Source organism: Athene cunicularia, assembly GCF_003259725.1.
Source record: "Athene cunicularia isolate RWA chromosome 9 unlocalized genomic scaffold, athCun1 chr9_part1, whole genome shotgun sequence".
Classification (NCBI taxonomy): domain Eukaryota; kingdom Metazoa; phylum Chordata; class Aves; order Strigiformes; family Strigidae; genus Athene; species Athene cunicularia.
The window spans coordinates 20,168,108-20,185,968 of NW_020799110.1; the positions used below are offsets into that span (position 1 = coordinate 20,168,108).

Genomic DNA, 17,861 nt, shown 5'->3' on the forward strand with positions numbered 1-17,861 from the left:
ACCGGGACCGGGACCCGAGGCGGCAGCCCCCAACCCGGCGGCGGTGCGAAACTCAGCAATTCCCCTTTTTTGTCATTTTTCCTACCACGACTACCCTGGTAACAAAAAATTAATATAATCTACCTTGAAATAAACACAGCCTGCTTTCTTAACCCAAAGATAAAGCGCCCTGAATCTCACCAGGATGTCTGGGATTTCCCTGGAAAACACATACACATGGATGCCATGCAAAGGCAGGCGAGGAGGACTGCGGGGAAGAGCCTCTGCCCCTCCCCGCACTAGCACTCACAGCACCCCGAAGGGCTCGTCCTCCCTCAGTTCCCCTCTCGGGTGTGAAACATGCCCTGGGCCTGCCCCGGTTTCAGTTTGTCCCATCTTCAGTCAGCTTTTCTTTTTTCTCTCAAATATTTACACATACATATGTTACCGAAAACTCGGAATAAAGAACTTATCGACACCAATGTGATGCAGATAAGCAGACAGCCCTTTACTGATGGCCGGGTGCGTGTGGGTGCTCTGACTAACAACGCACACCATGCACCAAAAATCATACAGCTTATATAGAACTTACTCTACATATTCATTAAGTAATCGTACATAAACATACTATTTCCTAGAAATCATTAACATATCCTCCTCCTATTTCTGATTCTGCGCAGTAAAGGTTAGAAACTTCTAGAAATGGGTCTGGGGTGTAATATGGGTAGGTGGTCCATGAGTTGGTGGTCACGATCTCCCCATTCCGGAATTACCTTTTGCTTAAGTTCACTGTTTCTTGGCAGGTACCTACAAGCTGTTACAGTCGGCTTTCCTCAGTTCCCATTAATTCTGGGTCCTGACATCTCTATGCATTCTTCTAGGGACTTATACAATACCCCCGAATCATACAGTACTTCTGTAAATAAACACTATACCTACTACAAATCACCTTAAATCTTAAACTTATTGTCTAAGTTTCAAAATGTTCCTACTGGATGATTTTGACCAATCCTTCAGCCTTGGTACAGGGCTATACAAAGAAGTTTGTAGTACCATTCAGTTGCTGGTGCAGAGTGCAATAAATGTAACATATAATTTCTACTAAAATATCTCTCCTAACTCTATAATCATATTAGAATCAAACACAATTAATTCTAATTAATGGCAGAATTAGTAACATATATTGTACACGTACAGACGTACACAGACATATATAAGCACGCATCTCTTAACTATTTCCTCCCTTTAATACAGCTGTGGGGTTTCCATAGAAAGAGAGCAGTTACCACATGGAAAACACCCCTCAAGCTCTGGGGCTGCAAAACTGCTGCAGATGATACTTGCTGATTCCTGCTCTTGAAACATGAAAGACATTAGTTTTGTTGGTGCACCTGTTTGGTTTTTTTTTTTAGAACAGCCCATTTCTATCCCCAGAAATATATTTTGCACAAAGATTGCAAAATCACCACTTGCTCAATGTAGCTCATTGCAAATTCGTTGTTTTTTTCCTTCTCAAATACCCCAAAATTATACAGGACTGCATCAAGGCTTTTCTTTCTACAGCCTTTGAAAACCAAAGCCATGCACCTTTGCTTTTTAGAAAGTCACTTTGTCCCTGTGCCATTGCTTGGGCTGACTGTGGGAGATGCCCACGCAGCCTCTGCGGGTGCCGGCTCCCCAGATGGCAGGGTCACCTCCCCACCCAGCCTCAGCTCGGGCCAGGCCAGCGCCACGGCCGTGGGCAGCACAGCCTCTGTGAGCAACGACGGGGACGGGTCTCCTTCGCTCCCCTTCAGACTCCAGGGCAGACTCCAGAGATCTCATCTAATTGCATGATTCATTTTATTTTATCTTCTCAAAATGTAATCTTCTGTTATTCGAGTTTTGCCCAACCACAGCTCCAGGTGACATCATGTTTCAAGTGCTTTCCTCATTGCTTGTACACACACACACTCCTCCATGACCGAGGTGACAGGATTGCAGCTCGCTTGTTAGCAGAACCAGTTCATGCCAGCTGAGGAGGGAGGCTGCCCGCTCTGGCTTGGTTATATGTTTATATTGTTTGCTTGCAGGAATTATTCATTGTTTGCTTCTGGTTTTGTTTTTTAATGGCTGTATAATTTATTAGGTGTGCTCATATATATCTGGGAAGCTTTTCTGTTCTTCCTCTCGTTCTCGGATATGTGAAACATCCACAAGTGTGGAATGTCAATTAAAAATTGCATTTATATTGCTTCATTCCTTCTCCATAGACTTCAATAGAGCTGGATGAGTTCACTCCATAGTTCCTTCCTGGTTATTTTCATTGTATGACAGAAAGAGTATTCAAAACAATTAAATTCTTATTTTACCCACCTATATGATGAAGCATACAAGAGTTTTTAACATGTTAATTTGAAGAGTAAAATTACAGCCCTGACAGTGCGGCTGAGAGTTTTGCTGCTGATGCCAGTGGGATAGGAGCTTATCCAGAGGCACAGCATAAAGCAGGGAAGCAGGGCCAGCACTCTGTAGGTATTTTAAAACATCTCTTTGTCAACCACAAGTCAATATTTATCTGATCTGCCTACATACTTGTGTCTCCCCATTGTCATTATAATACTTCCCAAGTATTAAAATAGAACTAACAATTCATAGCCAGCTTCTACCTATTCTTCTTCAGGGAAACAGGTTAGTGGGAGTGTGCCTCAGTGAGGATGTCAACGTTCAGCTGATAAGTATTCAGATAACAGATTTTTTTTCTAGACTTACTCTAAACTTAATAGAGCCCCCCCTTCCCCACCAAAAAATTAAAAGTGAGGGATTTCTACTTACTGTTCATTTTCATCTGCCTCGTCCATGTGTTTGAGCACTCCAGCTCTTGGTCTGCCTTTATTCACTAAGGTTTCCAAGAAAGCCATAGAGGGTGTGGGGGGAATCTACTTTTAAGAATTTACCATTTTCTTGACATTATCTTAATACAGCTGTGACTTCAGATTGCATTAGTAAATTATTTTATCAGAGGCATTCACACACAACGATTTCATCCAGTTTTATCCCCATATTTCCTTGCTTGACTAGCAAAGCATTAGATAAAGCCAGGCCTGAGGCCTTCCTGCTGCTATGTGGAACAGGGAACACCAGGCTAAGCAAGCCCTCTTGCCTTACAGGGGAATCAACACCAGACCCAAACCACTGGGGAAGGGGAGAAAAAGCAAGGCCAAAATTGTAGTGTCATTAAAAAAGAAAAAAAAAAATGCAAACTGGGTTTGAAGCATGCCAGATCTGAAGGAACTTTAAGCATCCGCTAACTCAAGACCACGGTGGCCCTGTGTGGAAAGGATGGTGCCTGCCGTTCATAGCTTAGAAATGAGCTGACCCTAATTAGTTTGGAAGTGTGGGGGAATTTTACAAAGGTGCTCGGGGGCCCAGGGGTCCAAATACCCAGCAAAAGGGATTTGTGGGAACACCTGGAGAGGCAAGATACCTAACTCTCATTGAATCAACATGAGCAATTATAAGTGGTACATAAGCTGATGATGAAAAGTCTGTGACCCCTTTTCTTCTAAGGAAAGTGAAAGGATTTGTGAAAGTTATGATTCTAATATAGACTGATTTCTGGAATGAAAGAAACATCTCATGGTCAGTTTAGGACACAAAGAAAACTCATTGATGGCTTTTGGACATGTTCTTAGGGAGATTAATGATCAATCAGTCTGCCTCTACCACCTCCCCTCAACCAATTTTTGAATCATTTGGCAAATTCAAAGCACATCCATCACAGGAGCAGAGGTTTCCCCAGGTTTGCACACCTGTGGTTTTAGGGAGCAGCAGAATAGCGGACAGAGACACAATGTGGGCTGCCTGATGGTCCTACTCAGGACATGCTTATTTCCAGGCATACTGCTGACAACTCCACCTCTTGTCTATCCAGTACCTAACTGATATGGGCACGGCTGAAAGATACAGCAGCATGGTTTTGGGGGGAAAAGGGAAAAAGAGATACTTCCAGGATGGAACAGAGGATTGTAGGAATGACTGGAGCACATCAATGTTTGGGCCACAAAGAGGATGGAGGGTTTGAGGAGAAAACTGAGGGCAGAAGACTGACCATTGCAGTAGAAACTGCCTAGTAATGTGGAATAAAAATCTATAGGAAGCTTGTTTTATCATTTGTTCTGCTCATGGAACAACTTGTTTATTCTTGCTCAAAGCAAGAGTATGAATCATTTCTCTTCTATTCCTCTTATAGAACAATGCTTAATCACCTTTTCCTGAGACCTACCTCACATTACTTTTAAAGGCCAAGAAAAATACCCAGCATTTGGCTTCTTGAAGGATTTGCTTTAGGGAAAAAAAAAAAAAAACAATAATTCAAGAACTGTCCCACACTTTGTATGGCCTGTACAGATTTTCTGACATTTAGAAAAGGCAGTTCTCTGTAAAACCAGTGGAAGCAACATCAGTGCTAAGGACTAGATGAGTAGCATTCTGAGAGTGTTTAAAATAAGTTAGTTATAATCTGCCTAGCTGGAAAAAAAAAAAAAAAAAGTTTTTAAAACTTTAACTGGTGAAACTACCAAAATATCTCACAAATAGTTGGTCAGCATTCCACTACATTTTCACAAGGGAAGAAAATCACCTCTGGGCTGAGGATAAGTGTGAAAGATGAGAATACAAAGGATAACTTTTGAGAAAGCTGAAAATAGTGCCTTGCGCTGAAAGCATTTCCTCAACAACGGGCATCACGGTCATGATGGTGGATAATTTTGCCTCCAGCATCAACAAAGCTGAGAGTGAAGTACAAATTCCACAACCGGGGGTGGATAACGATGCTATGAGAACACAGCTCCCTTTTCGGATGCCAGTGTGAGTCTGCAATCCTGACAGCCAGACAAGTCTTGTTTTGACTTGTAAGCCGAGGGAATAGGTCTGGAGGAGCAAATACAAGCACAACTTTTACCATCGTTCTACAGACAAAAAACCACATTTCACTGCAGAAGATCGTACTTAGACTTACTTCAGCTGATAGACGTGGTGGTGGGTTATTAGTTATACAGACAAATGTCAGAACTGCAGTTTTCCAAACAAAAAGCTGCTGAGAGGACATGAACAAAGACAAACTGAAACCTCTGCTGAAACTGCCATAGAGTAGGCACAGAGCCACTGCATTATGAGATGTCTCTGGTACCAGGGGAAAGGACTTATTAGTATCTATAATACCTGGAGGGGTGATAAAGATTTGGTAGGGTAGAGCTGCAAACACTAGCATGCTGTGACCTGTGACCACAGAGCCTGATGGTGGGATGTGGGCTGTGCCAGAGGGAGGGCTGGGACTCCACTGACAGTTTTGCTGCAATCCCTCCTCACTGTTTGAAGACACTTAAGGCTAGGCACAGAAATCCTATGGCCATGCAGTGCAGGCAGGAATCCCAGCAACTCATCGGTGTCATGGCACATCATACTTAAACAGGTTTTGAACAAATTTTTTTTCCCAGCTTCATCCCATATGTTTTCATTATCCTCAGTCATTTTCTCAAAGTACTTAGAGCCCAACACTTCCTTTCATCTGCCTTGGCCATTTTTTGGTAATTTGCATTTTTCACTGTTTATATTGCGAAAGAACCCATTAAAGTTTGTATGTTTTAATACCAAAAGTTCTGAATACTCTTTTTATAAGATTATTGCATTTTTATTTTATTTAGTTGACATGTTACTGAACTGTTACTGTTACTTTGGATCTAACACTTTTGTACTCGATGTCAGACCCAACCACCCACTAACCTCACAGGGAACAAAATGGAGCTTTCTCAGCTTAGCTGGAAGAACCGAAGGTTTTCAAGTATGGTGAAGAGATGGCAAAGTTCTGTAAAAGGTGCTCTTAGAAACCAGTGCATGAGAGACTATGGTTTTCACAGCACTTGAATATTTTGCTGTTGATTTAATGCGTATCACAGTTTAAGTAAATTTGATTTTGAATAAATTTTCTCAGAAAAAAAAAAAATTTGCAACAGGTCAATAAAGAAAGAATTACAAAGTTTCATCAGGCTTTGCTCTGAAGCAGTAGGAATGGCCTTGTTTGTGATGTAAAGCGACGCATAAATACAATTCGCATTGAATCTCTCCTAGATTTGATCTCCATTTGAGACCTAACAACATAAAACCAGCTTGATTTGGCACAACAGGAGTCCACACAGCTGTAACGGGTCTCAAGCCTGCATGTTTTGTATGCCTCTTCTGACTATGAGAAATGCTTTCTATGCAAAATCCTTGTTAGGAGCAGTATAGCAAGATTGTAACAGGTTTCTGAATACCTCTGCAGCCTTGAACACACTGAATGCATAGTCTGTGCACAGATGGCCTTAAAAATGTAAAGCTTCAGCACACAGTATGTGCTTAATATATCAGTCCTTTAGGGTCCAAACTGCTCATCACCTCCCATAACTTTAGGCAAAAGAAAAAATGGAATCGTAGACCCATGTTTTTATAGTTGTCACATAATTTTATTATAAAATCTTTATTATATATACAGTTATATTTTCAGTTTTAGAGAACGTAAGTGCAAAAGCAAAGTCAATTTTAGAACTTGGAAACATGGAAGCATCTCCGAAAACTGCAAGAAAGAGAATGTGCTGAAGCTGCAGCTGCTGTCTTGGGAAGGAATAATTAACTTTTCTGTTTGCAGTGTAAGTAACCAGATAATGCTATGTAATTGCTTATGATTTGCATTGTTTGGAATGGTATTGCTAATTTTCAGTGTTGATTAGCATGTCATTTAAATAATTATTCTGTACCATATCACTTGGACACTTCAATTGCACGCACATCTACTGTGAAATTCCTAGAGGTGTTCTCAACATTTCTGGTTATTTGTAGGCTATACCATACCTTGGCTGTTTCAGTGTTTTGGGAAGTAACAGTGGAAGAAAAATTAATAATGCTGTGTTTAACTATCAGACTTAACCCCTAATAATTTTTAAAAGCTTGACTGTCGTAAGAGTTGACCTGTCTGATTTTATTTACAATACCATACACTAGACATCCTGAAAAAAATATTATTGACTCAGCAGCAGTCTAAGCTTATAATGGTGAAAATTTCTCTTTATCTGGGTTGAGTGTTACCTCAATGCACCTGAAACCATGGAAAGGGTTTCTAGCACTTTTTTTACAGGCGCTCCCTTGTCTGGTGCACCTCTGCTTACAGCAGTCAGTGCCTGGACTGAAGAGATGACACAAAGACAAGGGAATTCAGCAGCAACTGTAAATCACCCCTGCAAAAGCACCTGGGAGGGTCTTTGCTAGCAGTGACCAGCTCCTAGATCGTTATAATCAGCTCTGGAAATGGTCAATCTTTGCTACAGACCATGGGCACTGCTGGAAGGGTGCAGCTGATCAAACATCCTTTCTCTTTGCTCGTTTTATTCTGAGACATCTCCTGGTGTGCTCTCTTGAATAAATCCTCATTCAGCATGTCAAAAACGTGTCCACATGACAGTTCTTGAGTAATTATTATCAAATACATTTTAATACCCTACTCTTTACAATTTCCTTGCCTTTCAAGAAAGCTATTATTTCTAGAAAGGTGGGTTTTGCTCCAAGCCCATGTGCACAGAAGGAACTGAACACTGCATGTGGTCTTTAAGGAGTCAGCTGCTAATGGGCATCTCACACCCAGCATGTATAAAACTGAGCAAAAACTGTTGGAAAAAAGCTGCTGATTTCAATCACATACCTTTTCTGGAGGAAAAGTAATTGACACTGCTGCTGGGGAGCAGCAGCTTCTCTTGCCCTGGCAGGGACCACTTCCAAACACCCTCTGTACACTGCATGTTTTTTCATGGTTCTTCATCCTCTTCAGAGCAGAAGATGGATTTGAAAGCCTGACCCTTGATAGCTTCTCCTTAGTGACACCTGACATGCATGAAACCTCCTGACATAATTTTTGAAGCTGCAGCATTATGTTTCTAAATGTTTACCGCTGCAGTGTGACAGCATGAGTCACTGCTGTCAAACACTTGTTAGGAATGCAACAGACTGAGGGTATTATTCTTTCCTCTGTTTCTTTGCAGTGTGGAGCTGGGCATTGGCAGTGAAGGTTAACCTGGCCATCAGGATTGTTCCATCCCTGCAGAGACTCAGTCAACAAAAAGCATCCTGAGAAGCACAACAGTGACTTTTGCTGGGAGCTGCTGACTTATTAATTTTTTTTCCAGGTAATTTATGAGTTTCTGTTTGGGAGTTAACAGTCCAGAGAAGGATCGGTGGGAGTGAAAAATGAGCAACGAAGTGGATTGAGGCTAATGCAGCCAGTTCATATATTTATTTTATCTTTAGTTCACAGATTTATTTGTTTGTGTGCATGAACTTTGGGTAAATAATGCTTTTTAAACCATTAAAAATATATACTCAGTCAATTCATTCAACTATTAAGAACTTTGAAATTCTCGACTTTTTATTCTCCTGCCACCCACATTACAGATGTCATCCTAAAACCATAAATAGCTCTTGGGTTTTTTTGCTTTATTTCTACTATTTACATGACAAACCTTAATGTCATTGATCCTATTTTAAAGACAGCAAAAAATCCCACATCCATATGTCAACGTTTTAACATTGATTGACTGGCAGTAAACCGAGGATACATATGTACATTTTTTATGGTATAGTAGACAGAAACAATCATTGGGAAGTCTGATAGTGTTTGCCTTGATTCACTAGAAATAATATCAGTCATCTACTTCAAACACTGGAAGCTATGAAATTAACTGTACGGGGCAGTATGGAAACACCTTTTATATTCTGGGAATTTGCCCTGATTCTAGAAATTAATACTCAGCTACTGATGAAGCAAAGGTACTGCTATTCTTACATACAGATAAGTACAGTTGAGATTACTATTTCTTTCAGGTGTGACCAGCCTATTTCCAGAGCCTCAGGCTGTCCTGCCCTTGCTTTCTGAAGCAGTTTGTAACCCCTTAAAAATGTGACCATTTGCAGACCGTGGTAAGGAAGGAAGGAAAAGGGATTCATAAGGAAGACAGAAATATAGGGTTTACAAAACCTCTTTGTGGAGACATTACTGAATTCAGATGCAAGCAGACTGAGGAGATGGCTTGCCTCGGCGGCTCCCTCAAGCCTCTTCAGAATGGAGTCATAACTGATCCTTCACCTCTAGTAACTCATAGTAGGACTGATATTCTACTACGCCTCACGGTCAGAGCAAACATTTTGCTCTTGAGATGTGTTTAAATACCACCAAATGGCAGGAAGTTTCAATATTTTTTGCAGGAGAGAAAGATGGCCATACTTTGTCATCTCCCTTTAAAGCAAACTCTGTCAACAGTCTGTACAGCTATTTTACTAATCCTTATTTTAGTAAAAATATTTACTCTGCATCAAATTGTTAAATATCAGATGGTATCCAAGAGGCAACTGATCACACCTGACAAGAGCTGCTGTTCTCTCTGACCGGGAGAGTGACTGTTGTAGCAGCATTTACAGTGCTGCAGCCTGAACTGTGGCCCTTGCATGGACACCATGCAAGTCAACAAGCCTCGAGACATCCATTGAGTGTTTTAGAGAAGACACATATGCCCACCCTGTTATCTCTGTATGTTTGTGCTCATTTGGGGAATATGTATTCTTTTGAAAGACAATGGCAGCACCTACAGATCTTTTACCTATGTTTGTTGACCATCCCCCATGGATCATCCATCTGGCTGGCAGCTTTCCTGGAAATGGCTGAAGAAAGAATCATGTTTTAACGCTCTAGCAGAGCGGGAGTTGAGAGAAGTTGCATTCTTTGGGTGCTTTCTTGCATCGGCATTTAAAAATTCAAACCACAACTATAACTCAATGTACATGCTTCTAGCAGAATTAATATAAAAACTTTGGATGAGCTTCTGAAATCTCATTTGAAGCCTCAGACAGTCAAAGAGAGAAGACTATAGAAATAAATAAAACAAAAATATTGATCTAAATACACTGAGTAAAAATATTTCTCTGAGATTACAGGATGAGGTTTTTGAGGGCAGAAGTGTTTCCAGAGACCTGAAGTGGCACAAAGAAAATTTCTCCCAAATACGGTATTTTTCTCTCTACACAAAAACGTCAGTATAGATCACATCTCCCAAAATGACATATATGATGATTTCTACTATGAAGAATGAATTGCCTCTTCTGCTGTTGATAAAATCATCCAAAGGTCTCTTTTAAAGTAGCTGCCAAACCGAGCTTGTTTTTCACTGATTTTATAATCTGCATATGAAAGAGTTGATCTGGAATGGGACCTCAACCTGGCTCCTGGTTATATTCCCTCAGGTCTAGAAGTGGAAAGATTACGCTCGCAGGGCCTGATTCTGTACTTACTAAGGAAGGTGCAGCTAGGGCAACTGCAATGAATCCAGTGGAATTCTTCCAAACTGGCATTCACTAGTGGGAGTACAAATTTAGTCCACATTTTTGTGGGGGAAAACAATTATGAACAAAAAAATGGCAATTTAATCCATTTTCAATTATTCTTACTCATAAAACTCAGGAACCATATACTCTTCAATTAAAGTAATTTGGATTTCAAATTAGGATGAAGGAATCTCTTTCTTGACTGAGCTAGAACCATATTTTTTGCTAATTGAAGAGTTTTCTCTCCAAATGTAACATCCTGAGCTCTCACCTCCATCAGAAAGACAGCCCAACTGTTAGTTGGTTTTGTTCCAAAATATTTAATATCTAATCAACCCATTAGAAACAAGCTTCTCATCTTCCCTTCCAATATTATGAAAATGAGTGGGCCAGCAGAACAGACTATGCAGCGAAGTATGCCAAGTACCAAATCAGATATCCCTTTCCTTCTAGAGTTACAGTCACCCTTGGCAGGGTGAGTTTAGAAGTTGGCAGCATCCCTTTTGGCAGTCTCCATCCCCTTGTAATGCTGGAGATCCGTTTGCTGTGTCTGAGTTGCTTGGCTTGTTTGGGGCAGCCAGTTAGACTGCTATTGTATCCCCTCTAAGCTGCCTCTTCAGGAGGTTGTGGAGCCCTGGTTCGTTGGGTTTCCTTCATAAGGAAGCTCTTCCCAGTCCCTGGTCCCCTTGCTCTTCCCTGAACATCTTCATTCCTAGAGAAGAAGCACACAGTCCTAGAGAAGAAGTGCACACAGTGCTCTGTACATGACTGATACAGTGGCAAAACAATGCTTTCTCTTTTCATCTATAATTGTTCCTAATTTACCCCTTGAGACCCAAGTAGGAAATGCAGAGGCTTCCAAGAGGTGGGGAGAGCAGGAGGTGGCAAGGGTAGAATGCAGCCCTGCCACTCCAGAGGCAACTCAGTTTCTGTGTCCCCTTACAAGCTACCTAAGCTCAGGTGAAGCTTGTATAGTTTCTTCTCCCCTCTTCAGGGAGCACAAAGCTGAAATAAATCTACACTAGAAAATACTACTATTCGAAACTAACCCCGAGCCCAGAGGAATTGATAGAAATGGTCCCTTAGGCTTCAGCTATATACAGATCAGGTTTTAGGTTCATGTGAAGTGATTTTTAAATTCATTATTTCTTGTGAGAAGATGTTAAAGTTCATCTAAAAAAGAAACTCCCATATGCTCACTTCAGTGCAAAACAAACAAAAAATTACAATTTTAATATCTGACTATACACAACAGTATGAATGCAAAAATCCCCAAGCCTTCATCTGTTTCTCATTCTGAATAAAATTGATTTAAGCACATATACATAATATTGTGGTCTGAGCAATAGTAGTTGTTTCCAAGCTGTCTTAAAAAAATATGTCCTTGTCATTTTCAAGGATGAAAACTTGTCCCCTTTGAAGCTGATGAAAAATTCTTACCAGCTTCACTGGAGCAGGATTTTACTTCAGAGACAACCATCCCTATTTTAACGTTACCAATGACATACTGTAATAAAAGCAGGAATTAAATATGTACTGTGTATTTTAAACAGAGGTCCCAAAGCACTAAATAATCTTCTAAAGTGATTCCATATAAGAATAATTTTTTCTACTCAGAACAATGCAAGGACAATGTGGGTAGCAGAAGTAACTGCCCAAGAGCAAACAGCCATGCTGGTATTCACTAATTACTCTAATCACCATTATTATTAACTATTAATTTTGGCTGTATTTGCCCACAGAGCTGCTTTAATGTGGCCAGCATAGTCATAACACTTAGCTCATTTTAAGCCCCAAGGTGCCACATGGGACACAGCAGTCCCGCATCCCGACATGCCCTGCTCCGCAGAGATCTGTCTCCTTGCCGAGGCTGCTGCAGCAGCATGCTGCATCAAGCAAGCCCAAACAGGCTCTGCCAGCCTCACACTGCCACCTAAATCAGCATCCAGGATCGAATTCAATCTTCACTATTACTGTGATGTGCAGAAAACACAGTGCTGGCCAAAATAAAGGACTTCTCTGAGGTTTTCTCTCTTTTTCTTTTAGACTGGTCCTCTTTGAAAAAACAACAGTTAAACCAGTGCAATTCCTGGATTCTTTTCTCAATTATATCGTCAGCAAAGGGTCTGAAGAAGTGCAGTTTGCTCAGGAGAAGGTAAATTTTATAAAAACACTTGTTCCTAAAGCTGCATCCAACCTGGACGACCGCACTAATTTAAATACTGTTTTCTATGAGATTAATTAAATCCCTGCCAACACCCAGGGCAGACCTGCCCTAATACAGAAACACAGTTCCTGCTCGAGGCAGCCGTTAATAAAGTGCCATACACGGGAGAGAAGCGGGCTCCTTGGGCTGCACTTCGCTGTACTGCACAGGACCCAAGGGGCGCACGGCTCTGGAGCCCAAACAATTGATCCTGATACTCCCATTCGCTAGATTAAACGTAGGTCTCCAGAGGCAATGCTGGAGTCACCTCTGCCTGAACTGTAGTTAGCCCTCATCTGCCAGCAGCTGAAATAACATTTCTGAGATAGCAAGTCTGTGGTGATGCTCCTCGTTGCTGCTAAACCTTGGCTATTTGAGAAGGATATTGCACTAACGGACATACCCTCACAATTTTAAATTGTTCCTCATCCTTTCTTAACCAAAGCTTGTAATGCAGTTAGTTTGGCATGCGCTGAAAACAGAGGATTATGGAAAAGAAATGGATGAGAATAACCAGAAACTACTCCCACCAGAACTGATGTAGTCATACCCAGCTTTAAACCTGCGTCCCTCACCCTTTTATTGCCAATAAACCTATTGCACAATTTGGCATCAAACTGATGGCAATGAGGGTGTGTCTGTGCTTGAGGCTGCAGGTCAACACTGGGTGAGGAAGAGAAGCTTAAAGCTTAACCTAGAAAAGAACAGAAGGCAGAGACCTCACCAGCAGATGTGAGCGGTCAGTAAAGGCACTGTTTTTCACACATTCCTCGTTGCCTGAGGCAACTGAAAAAGCGCTGTACTTAGCAGCTACAACACAATAGAGAGTTTTCTGGGGGGAGAGGTGTGTCAATGTTGTACCTCTGCATCTACCTCTGCATCTTTCCTATTACATACATTAAGAGAACAACATATTTTGTATACGGCTGTGACTGAGGAGGAACTGCTTGTAATCGTAATCCTTTTTGTCTGCTTTTTCAGCTCTCTAAAATGGCCTGCAAATATTATTGAAAATTAACATTCCCTTCTGTACTGAATGCAATGGACGGCGCATGCAATAGCTTTTACAGTAGTTCCAAGACAGAAAAGGTAAAAAAGCACTTTAATTATAAATTATTCAGAAATACATTATATGAAATAAAATGTTAACGTGAAGAAATCAGAAGATGATGTTGCAGCATCTGACAATAAAATGATAGGGCATAAAAATAATGCACAGCTTTTGCCACCCCTCAAAAGTGAGTGGAAGTGGGGTTGGAGGAGGAAACTTGTCTAAATGAATTTGAGTGGACGGATAAAAAGCAGGAGTTCTCTTTTTCTAAGTACTTCCCAAATGAGCTCTAGGCTTAGTTACTACTGCACTCTAGAAAGTCATACAATAAGTGGGCTTTTATAAAAGTAAAAAGCTCCTGATATTAAAATATTGTGAAAAAGCTTCTGATGTCAACCGCAATAGTATATTAAATCACAAGGACTTATCCGAAGAGCTGTCTGACTTCAATGATCTTTGCATCAATCCTAAACAAGATATTTAATTCTTGAAATGGACAGAAAACATAAGCATAAAACAGGGCTTTTAAGTTTTTTACCATGACTGGGCTAGCATCCGATCCATTCCTGTCCTGCACATCCATCAGAGAACTTTCTTTCTACCTGTAAATAAAAAGCAAGATTTCAAATCAAATTTCATTAAACATACCTATGTATGGTTTTTATTAGACATACCTGCATACAGCAACACAGGAATTCTGAAGAATTAAACCAGCTAAACAAGACATTATTGCTGCAGGGATGTATGCCAGCATGTCCCTTGTCAACAATGGGAGGATTCTTCTACAAGGTTTTGGGCTTGGCACATCAGTCAGTTCATTTTACACAGTTACAGCTCTTCTTAGACCAAGTCTTACACCAGCATAAAACTGGCACACTGCACTGGGTAAATCAGGCCCAATATTTAAAATGCTAAAATCAATTCTTACCAGCCACAGAATGATTATTTTAAGTGGAAAAATGTGTATTTCGTAAGGGTTGTTTGCCACTTTTGCTCAGAATTCAGAACACAACTTCTGCGGAATAACATCCAAAGTCTCCAATAGTGGTTCAGCCAAAAGTCAGCCCTCAGAATCGGCTCAGTTCCACTTCAGGGTTTTTTTTACAATAACTAATACATCTTTCCCACTAAAGAACAGTGTCTACAAGAGGACAACCCAAAGAACAAACACTCATTGTAATTAAAGTGACTGAAAGGGAGAATGTATCTGCATCTTCAAGAAATACAGTAACTCTTCCAAAAATTGGAAGAAATTTCTTTTCTCTTCAATCCCAGCCTAGGAAGCTTTTAAATTCAACATGAAGATGTTTCCCAGTACTCATGGTCCAACTCCTTGTTGCTTGTCAAGAATCCTGGATTCAGTCACCAGCGGAATCCAGCCAAGAAGCCACCTTCAACTCCAGGCCAGGTGCTCTGCGGGTCCGAGTGACTGAGGAGCCAGGGTAGCACCACATCACAGGGAGTCAGAGCATGTTGCACAAACACCCTGCCTGGTGAATCTGCAAACCCCCAGAGAGCTACAGCTCAACACAATCCTACGCATATAAAGCTGCTAGGGGATACAAGACAGCTTATTCTTCAGGCTGTCACAGCAGGCTTTCAAGCCTTGCTCTGAACTATAATGTTGCATTATACACGTGACACAACGCTGGGCTAAGACAAAAGGGCTGAAATCATTAATGGCTTCGTTCCATAGTAAGGTAAGTGTACATGAATCACCGCTGCTGTGGTCCCAGCCTCATTTCCTCTCCTGACCACACAGCCACCAGCACTTTTCCTTGCACTGGCTGCAGACCTCATGCACCCAGGCAGCAACCTGCTTCGCTGAGTTGTTCCAGAAGAAATACTAATAAAAAAGTATATAAAATAATAAAACAGTGTTCAGTTGGATCTTCCCAATGAACTGACTTGCTGTGTCATCACATTAGCTCCTGTGCTAGCAAAAGGGCAGGGACGGAACCTGTGAGCACCACTAGATACACAAAGAGGTAAAAACGAGTCACACCCTTCCACGGAAAAAAGCAGCACCTCACCAGGTTCCATCAAAACATTCCCTAGGGACCACACAAGACAACCATGCTCGTGCAGGATCTAGTTACACAGCATTGTGTTCACAGGGGTACTCTTAGCAAAGAAGTTTCTGTGACTGCACACCAGTTTTTTCATTCCTAGTTTTATCAAAAATTTAAATCTCATCCTAATTTTGCATTTACCATTTTTTAAATTGTTATTTTTCAGTTATGCTCAAGTTTGCCATCTATTCTGTGTACTTTTCATGCCAGAATTACAAGAAGCTTTCCCAATGCTGACTTTCATATACTTATTAGGTGGAGTTTCAGTTGACCTCAAGGCAGATATACATCAGATAAGAAAACTCAGAACACAAAAGACAGGGGCAAAGCAGTTTGAACCAGAAACACAGCTGATGTATCTGGACCTTATTAAAGCATTTGATACAGCGCCTCAGAAAATTTTACTTGAAAAATTAATTCAGATTTGCTTGGATCTAAGGACTCTCACATGTTTTGAAAATTAATTGGATGCTGTAGGTTATGAAAGTGGTAATAATATTAAGTGGAAGGGCGGTGCCTGGGATAATTTGACATATATCTTTTAACAATGAACTAATTAAATAGGAAGATGACGCTAACAGTAGCAAGGGGAGGGGGGGGGGAAGGAAAACGCAAACCAAACCACCAGAAACAGACATTTAAGAATACCTGAGTAAGTAAGCTGAGACTTAGTGTAAAAAATGGAAGATGCCAGAGTTATATGAAACCAGTCCAAATTCATCAGGGATGATACACAGCACCAGGAAACCAGTAACACTGAAAAAGTCATCCAGGTGATGGACATATTAGCTCTCAGGTTGCAAACCAGTGTGGACTTTTCAAAAGGGATGACTTCTGATTCCACATGCCAAAGTAGCTGTGCCCCATGGAGAGTGACAGCAAAAGTAATTTTCTTTCTTCTTCTTGGAGACTGAACCTAGATTTTTAAGAGACTTTATATCATCTCCTAGGATAAATTCGAAAAAGGATCTGGCTCCCTGCACAAAGAATGTTCCTACTTTTCTCTCTTTGACTTTATTCCATTATTTTGGTTTATGCTAAGCTGAAAAACTTTAAGGAAGTTCACTCTTTGCTGGTTTTATTGTTCAAGGACTCATGGACAGTCTTCAGATCTGTCACCACAACTGAGCAGTATGTGCCTTTTCATCTTTCCAAGTCAGTCTTTCTAAACAACGATTTGCCCATCTTGTCTGGCTCTTCAAGAATGTGCAGGGCTCAAGACCAAAGTAAGTCCTAGCACAGGCAGAAGGGTCCAATACTGAGCGGGAGGGGGAGCTCCCCCAGCGTTTGCAGTACGCCTGGTACAGCACCATCACACGGTAGAGAGGAAGATGTCGGAGCTGAGACAGCTCTCCGACCAGAGTTGATGATCCCCAGATACAGGTTTAGCAACACGGCAGGGCAAAGCGGTGTGCCGAAACCTGGGCCTTACGTGCCTACCCCCACCCGCAAGTGCATTTGCAGAACTAAAGAGAATTAACTTTTATGGCCTTTGCCACACCTGAAGGTGATGGAGTTGCTCCAGGCTTCCCTGATGTGACAGAGGAAGATGTCATGTCGTGAAATCTATCAGACTGTTTAACATATGACACTGGAAGCTACAGACACTTTATTGTTTGGATTGTTATTCATTAAACTGGGCAAAAGCTCTCAATCTCATAGCAGTGTCAGGATGTAAATAAAAAAATCAGTAGCTCCTCCCACCTCTGTTTTCCAGAATAAAATACCTTTTGTTTTCACTGTACATAATTAAAGAAAAACATAGTGCACAAAAGGTTCTTCCCGAAGAGAAGCAAAACGTGTGTAGGCTGCGAGCGGCAGTGTACGGACCAGATGTTAACCTGCCAGCACCGGCCTTCCCACGTTAACCCCGGTTCGCCGCCTGACGGGCGCCCTGGAACCGGCACTGCTGCTGCCCGAGCACCACCGCCCGGGGAATCCTCGGGAACCCTCCAGATCAATACAGCGACCAGAAAAACGCGATTCAGGATCAAAAAGCCACCGGGCATTTTCTCCCTGCGAGCGTTTCCCAGAGTCGCCGCCGCCCGGCTGCAGGGCGGGGAACCCCGGCCGGTGCAGCGGCGGACAGGCCACGGGTGGGGCGCCCCGGCTGCACCGACCGCGCTGCCCCACGCCGCGCCGGCAGCCCCCGCGCACCGACCGCCGCTCCCGG

At 41.7% G+C, this 17,861-nt stretch overlaps 1 protein-coding gene across 1 annotated transcript in view; it reads left to right on the forward strand.

The window, feature by feature from the left end:
• The first annotated feature begins 4,711 nt into the window (after positions 1 to 4,711).
• Positions 4,712 to 17,861, forward strand: part of PAX3 (paired box 3) — a 107,073-nt gene continuing 93,923 nt past the window's right edge. Inside the window, exons 1-3 of the mRNA XM_026855005.1 lie at positions 4,712 to 4,827; positions 12,406 to 12,514; positions 12,797 to 12,803. Coding sequence (XP_026710806.1) covers positions 4,712 to 4,827; positions 12,406 to 12,514; positions 12,797 to 12,803 — 232 coding nt within the window. The remainder of the gene's footprint in view (positions 4,828 to 12,405; positions 12,515 to 12,796; positions 12,804 to 17,861) is intronic.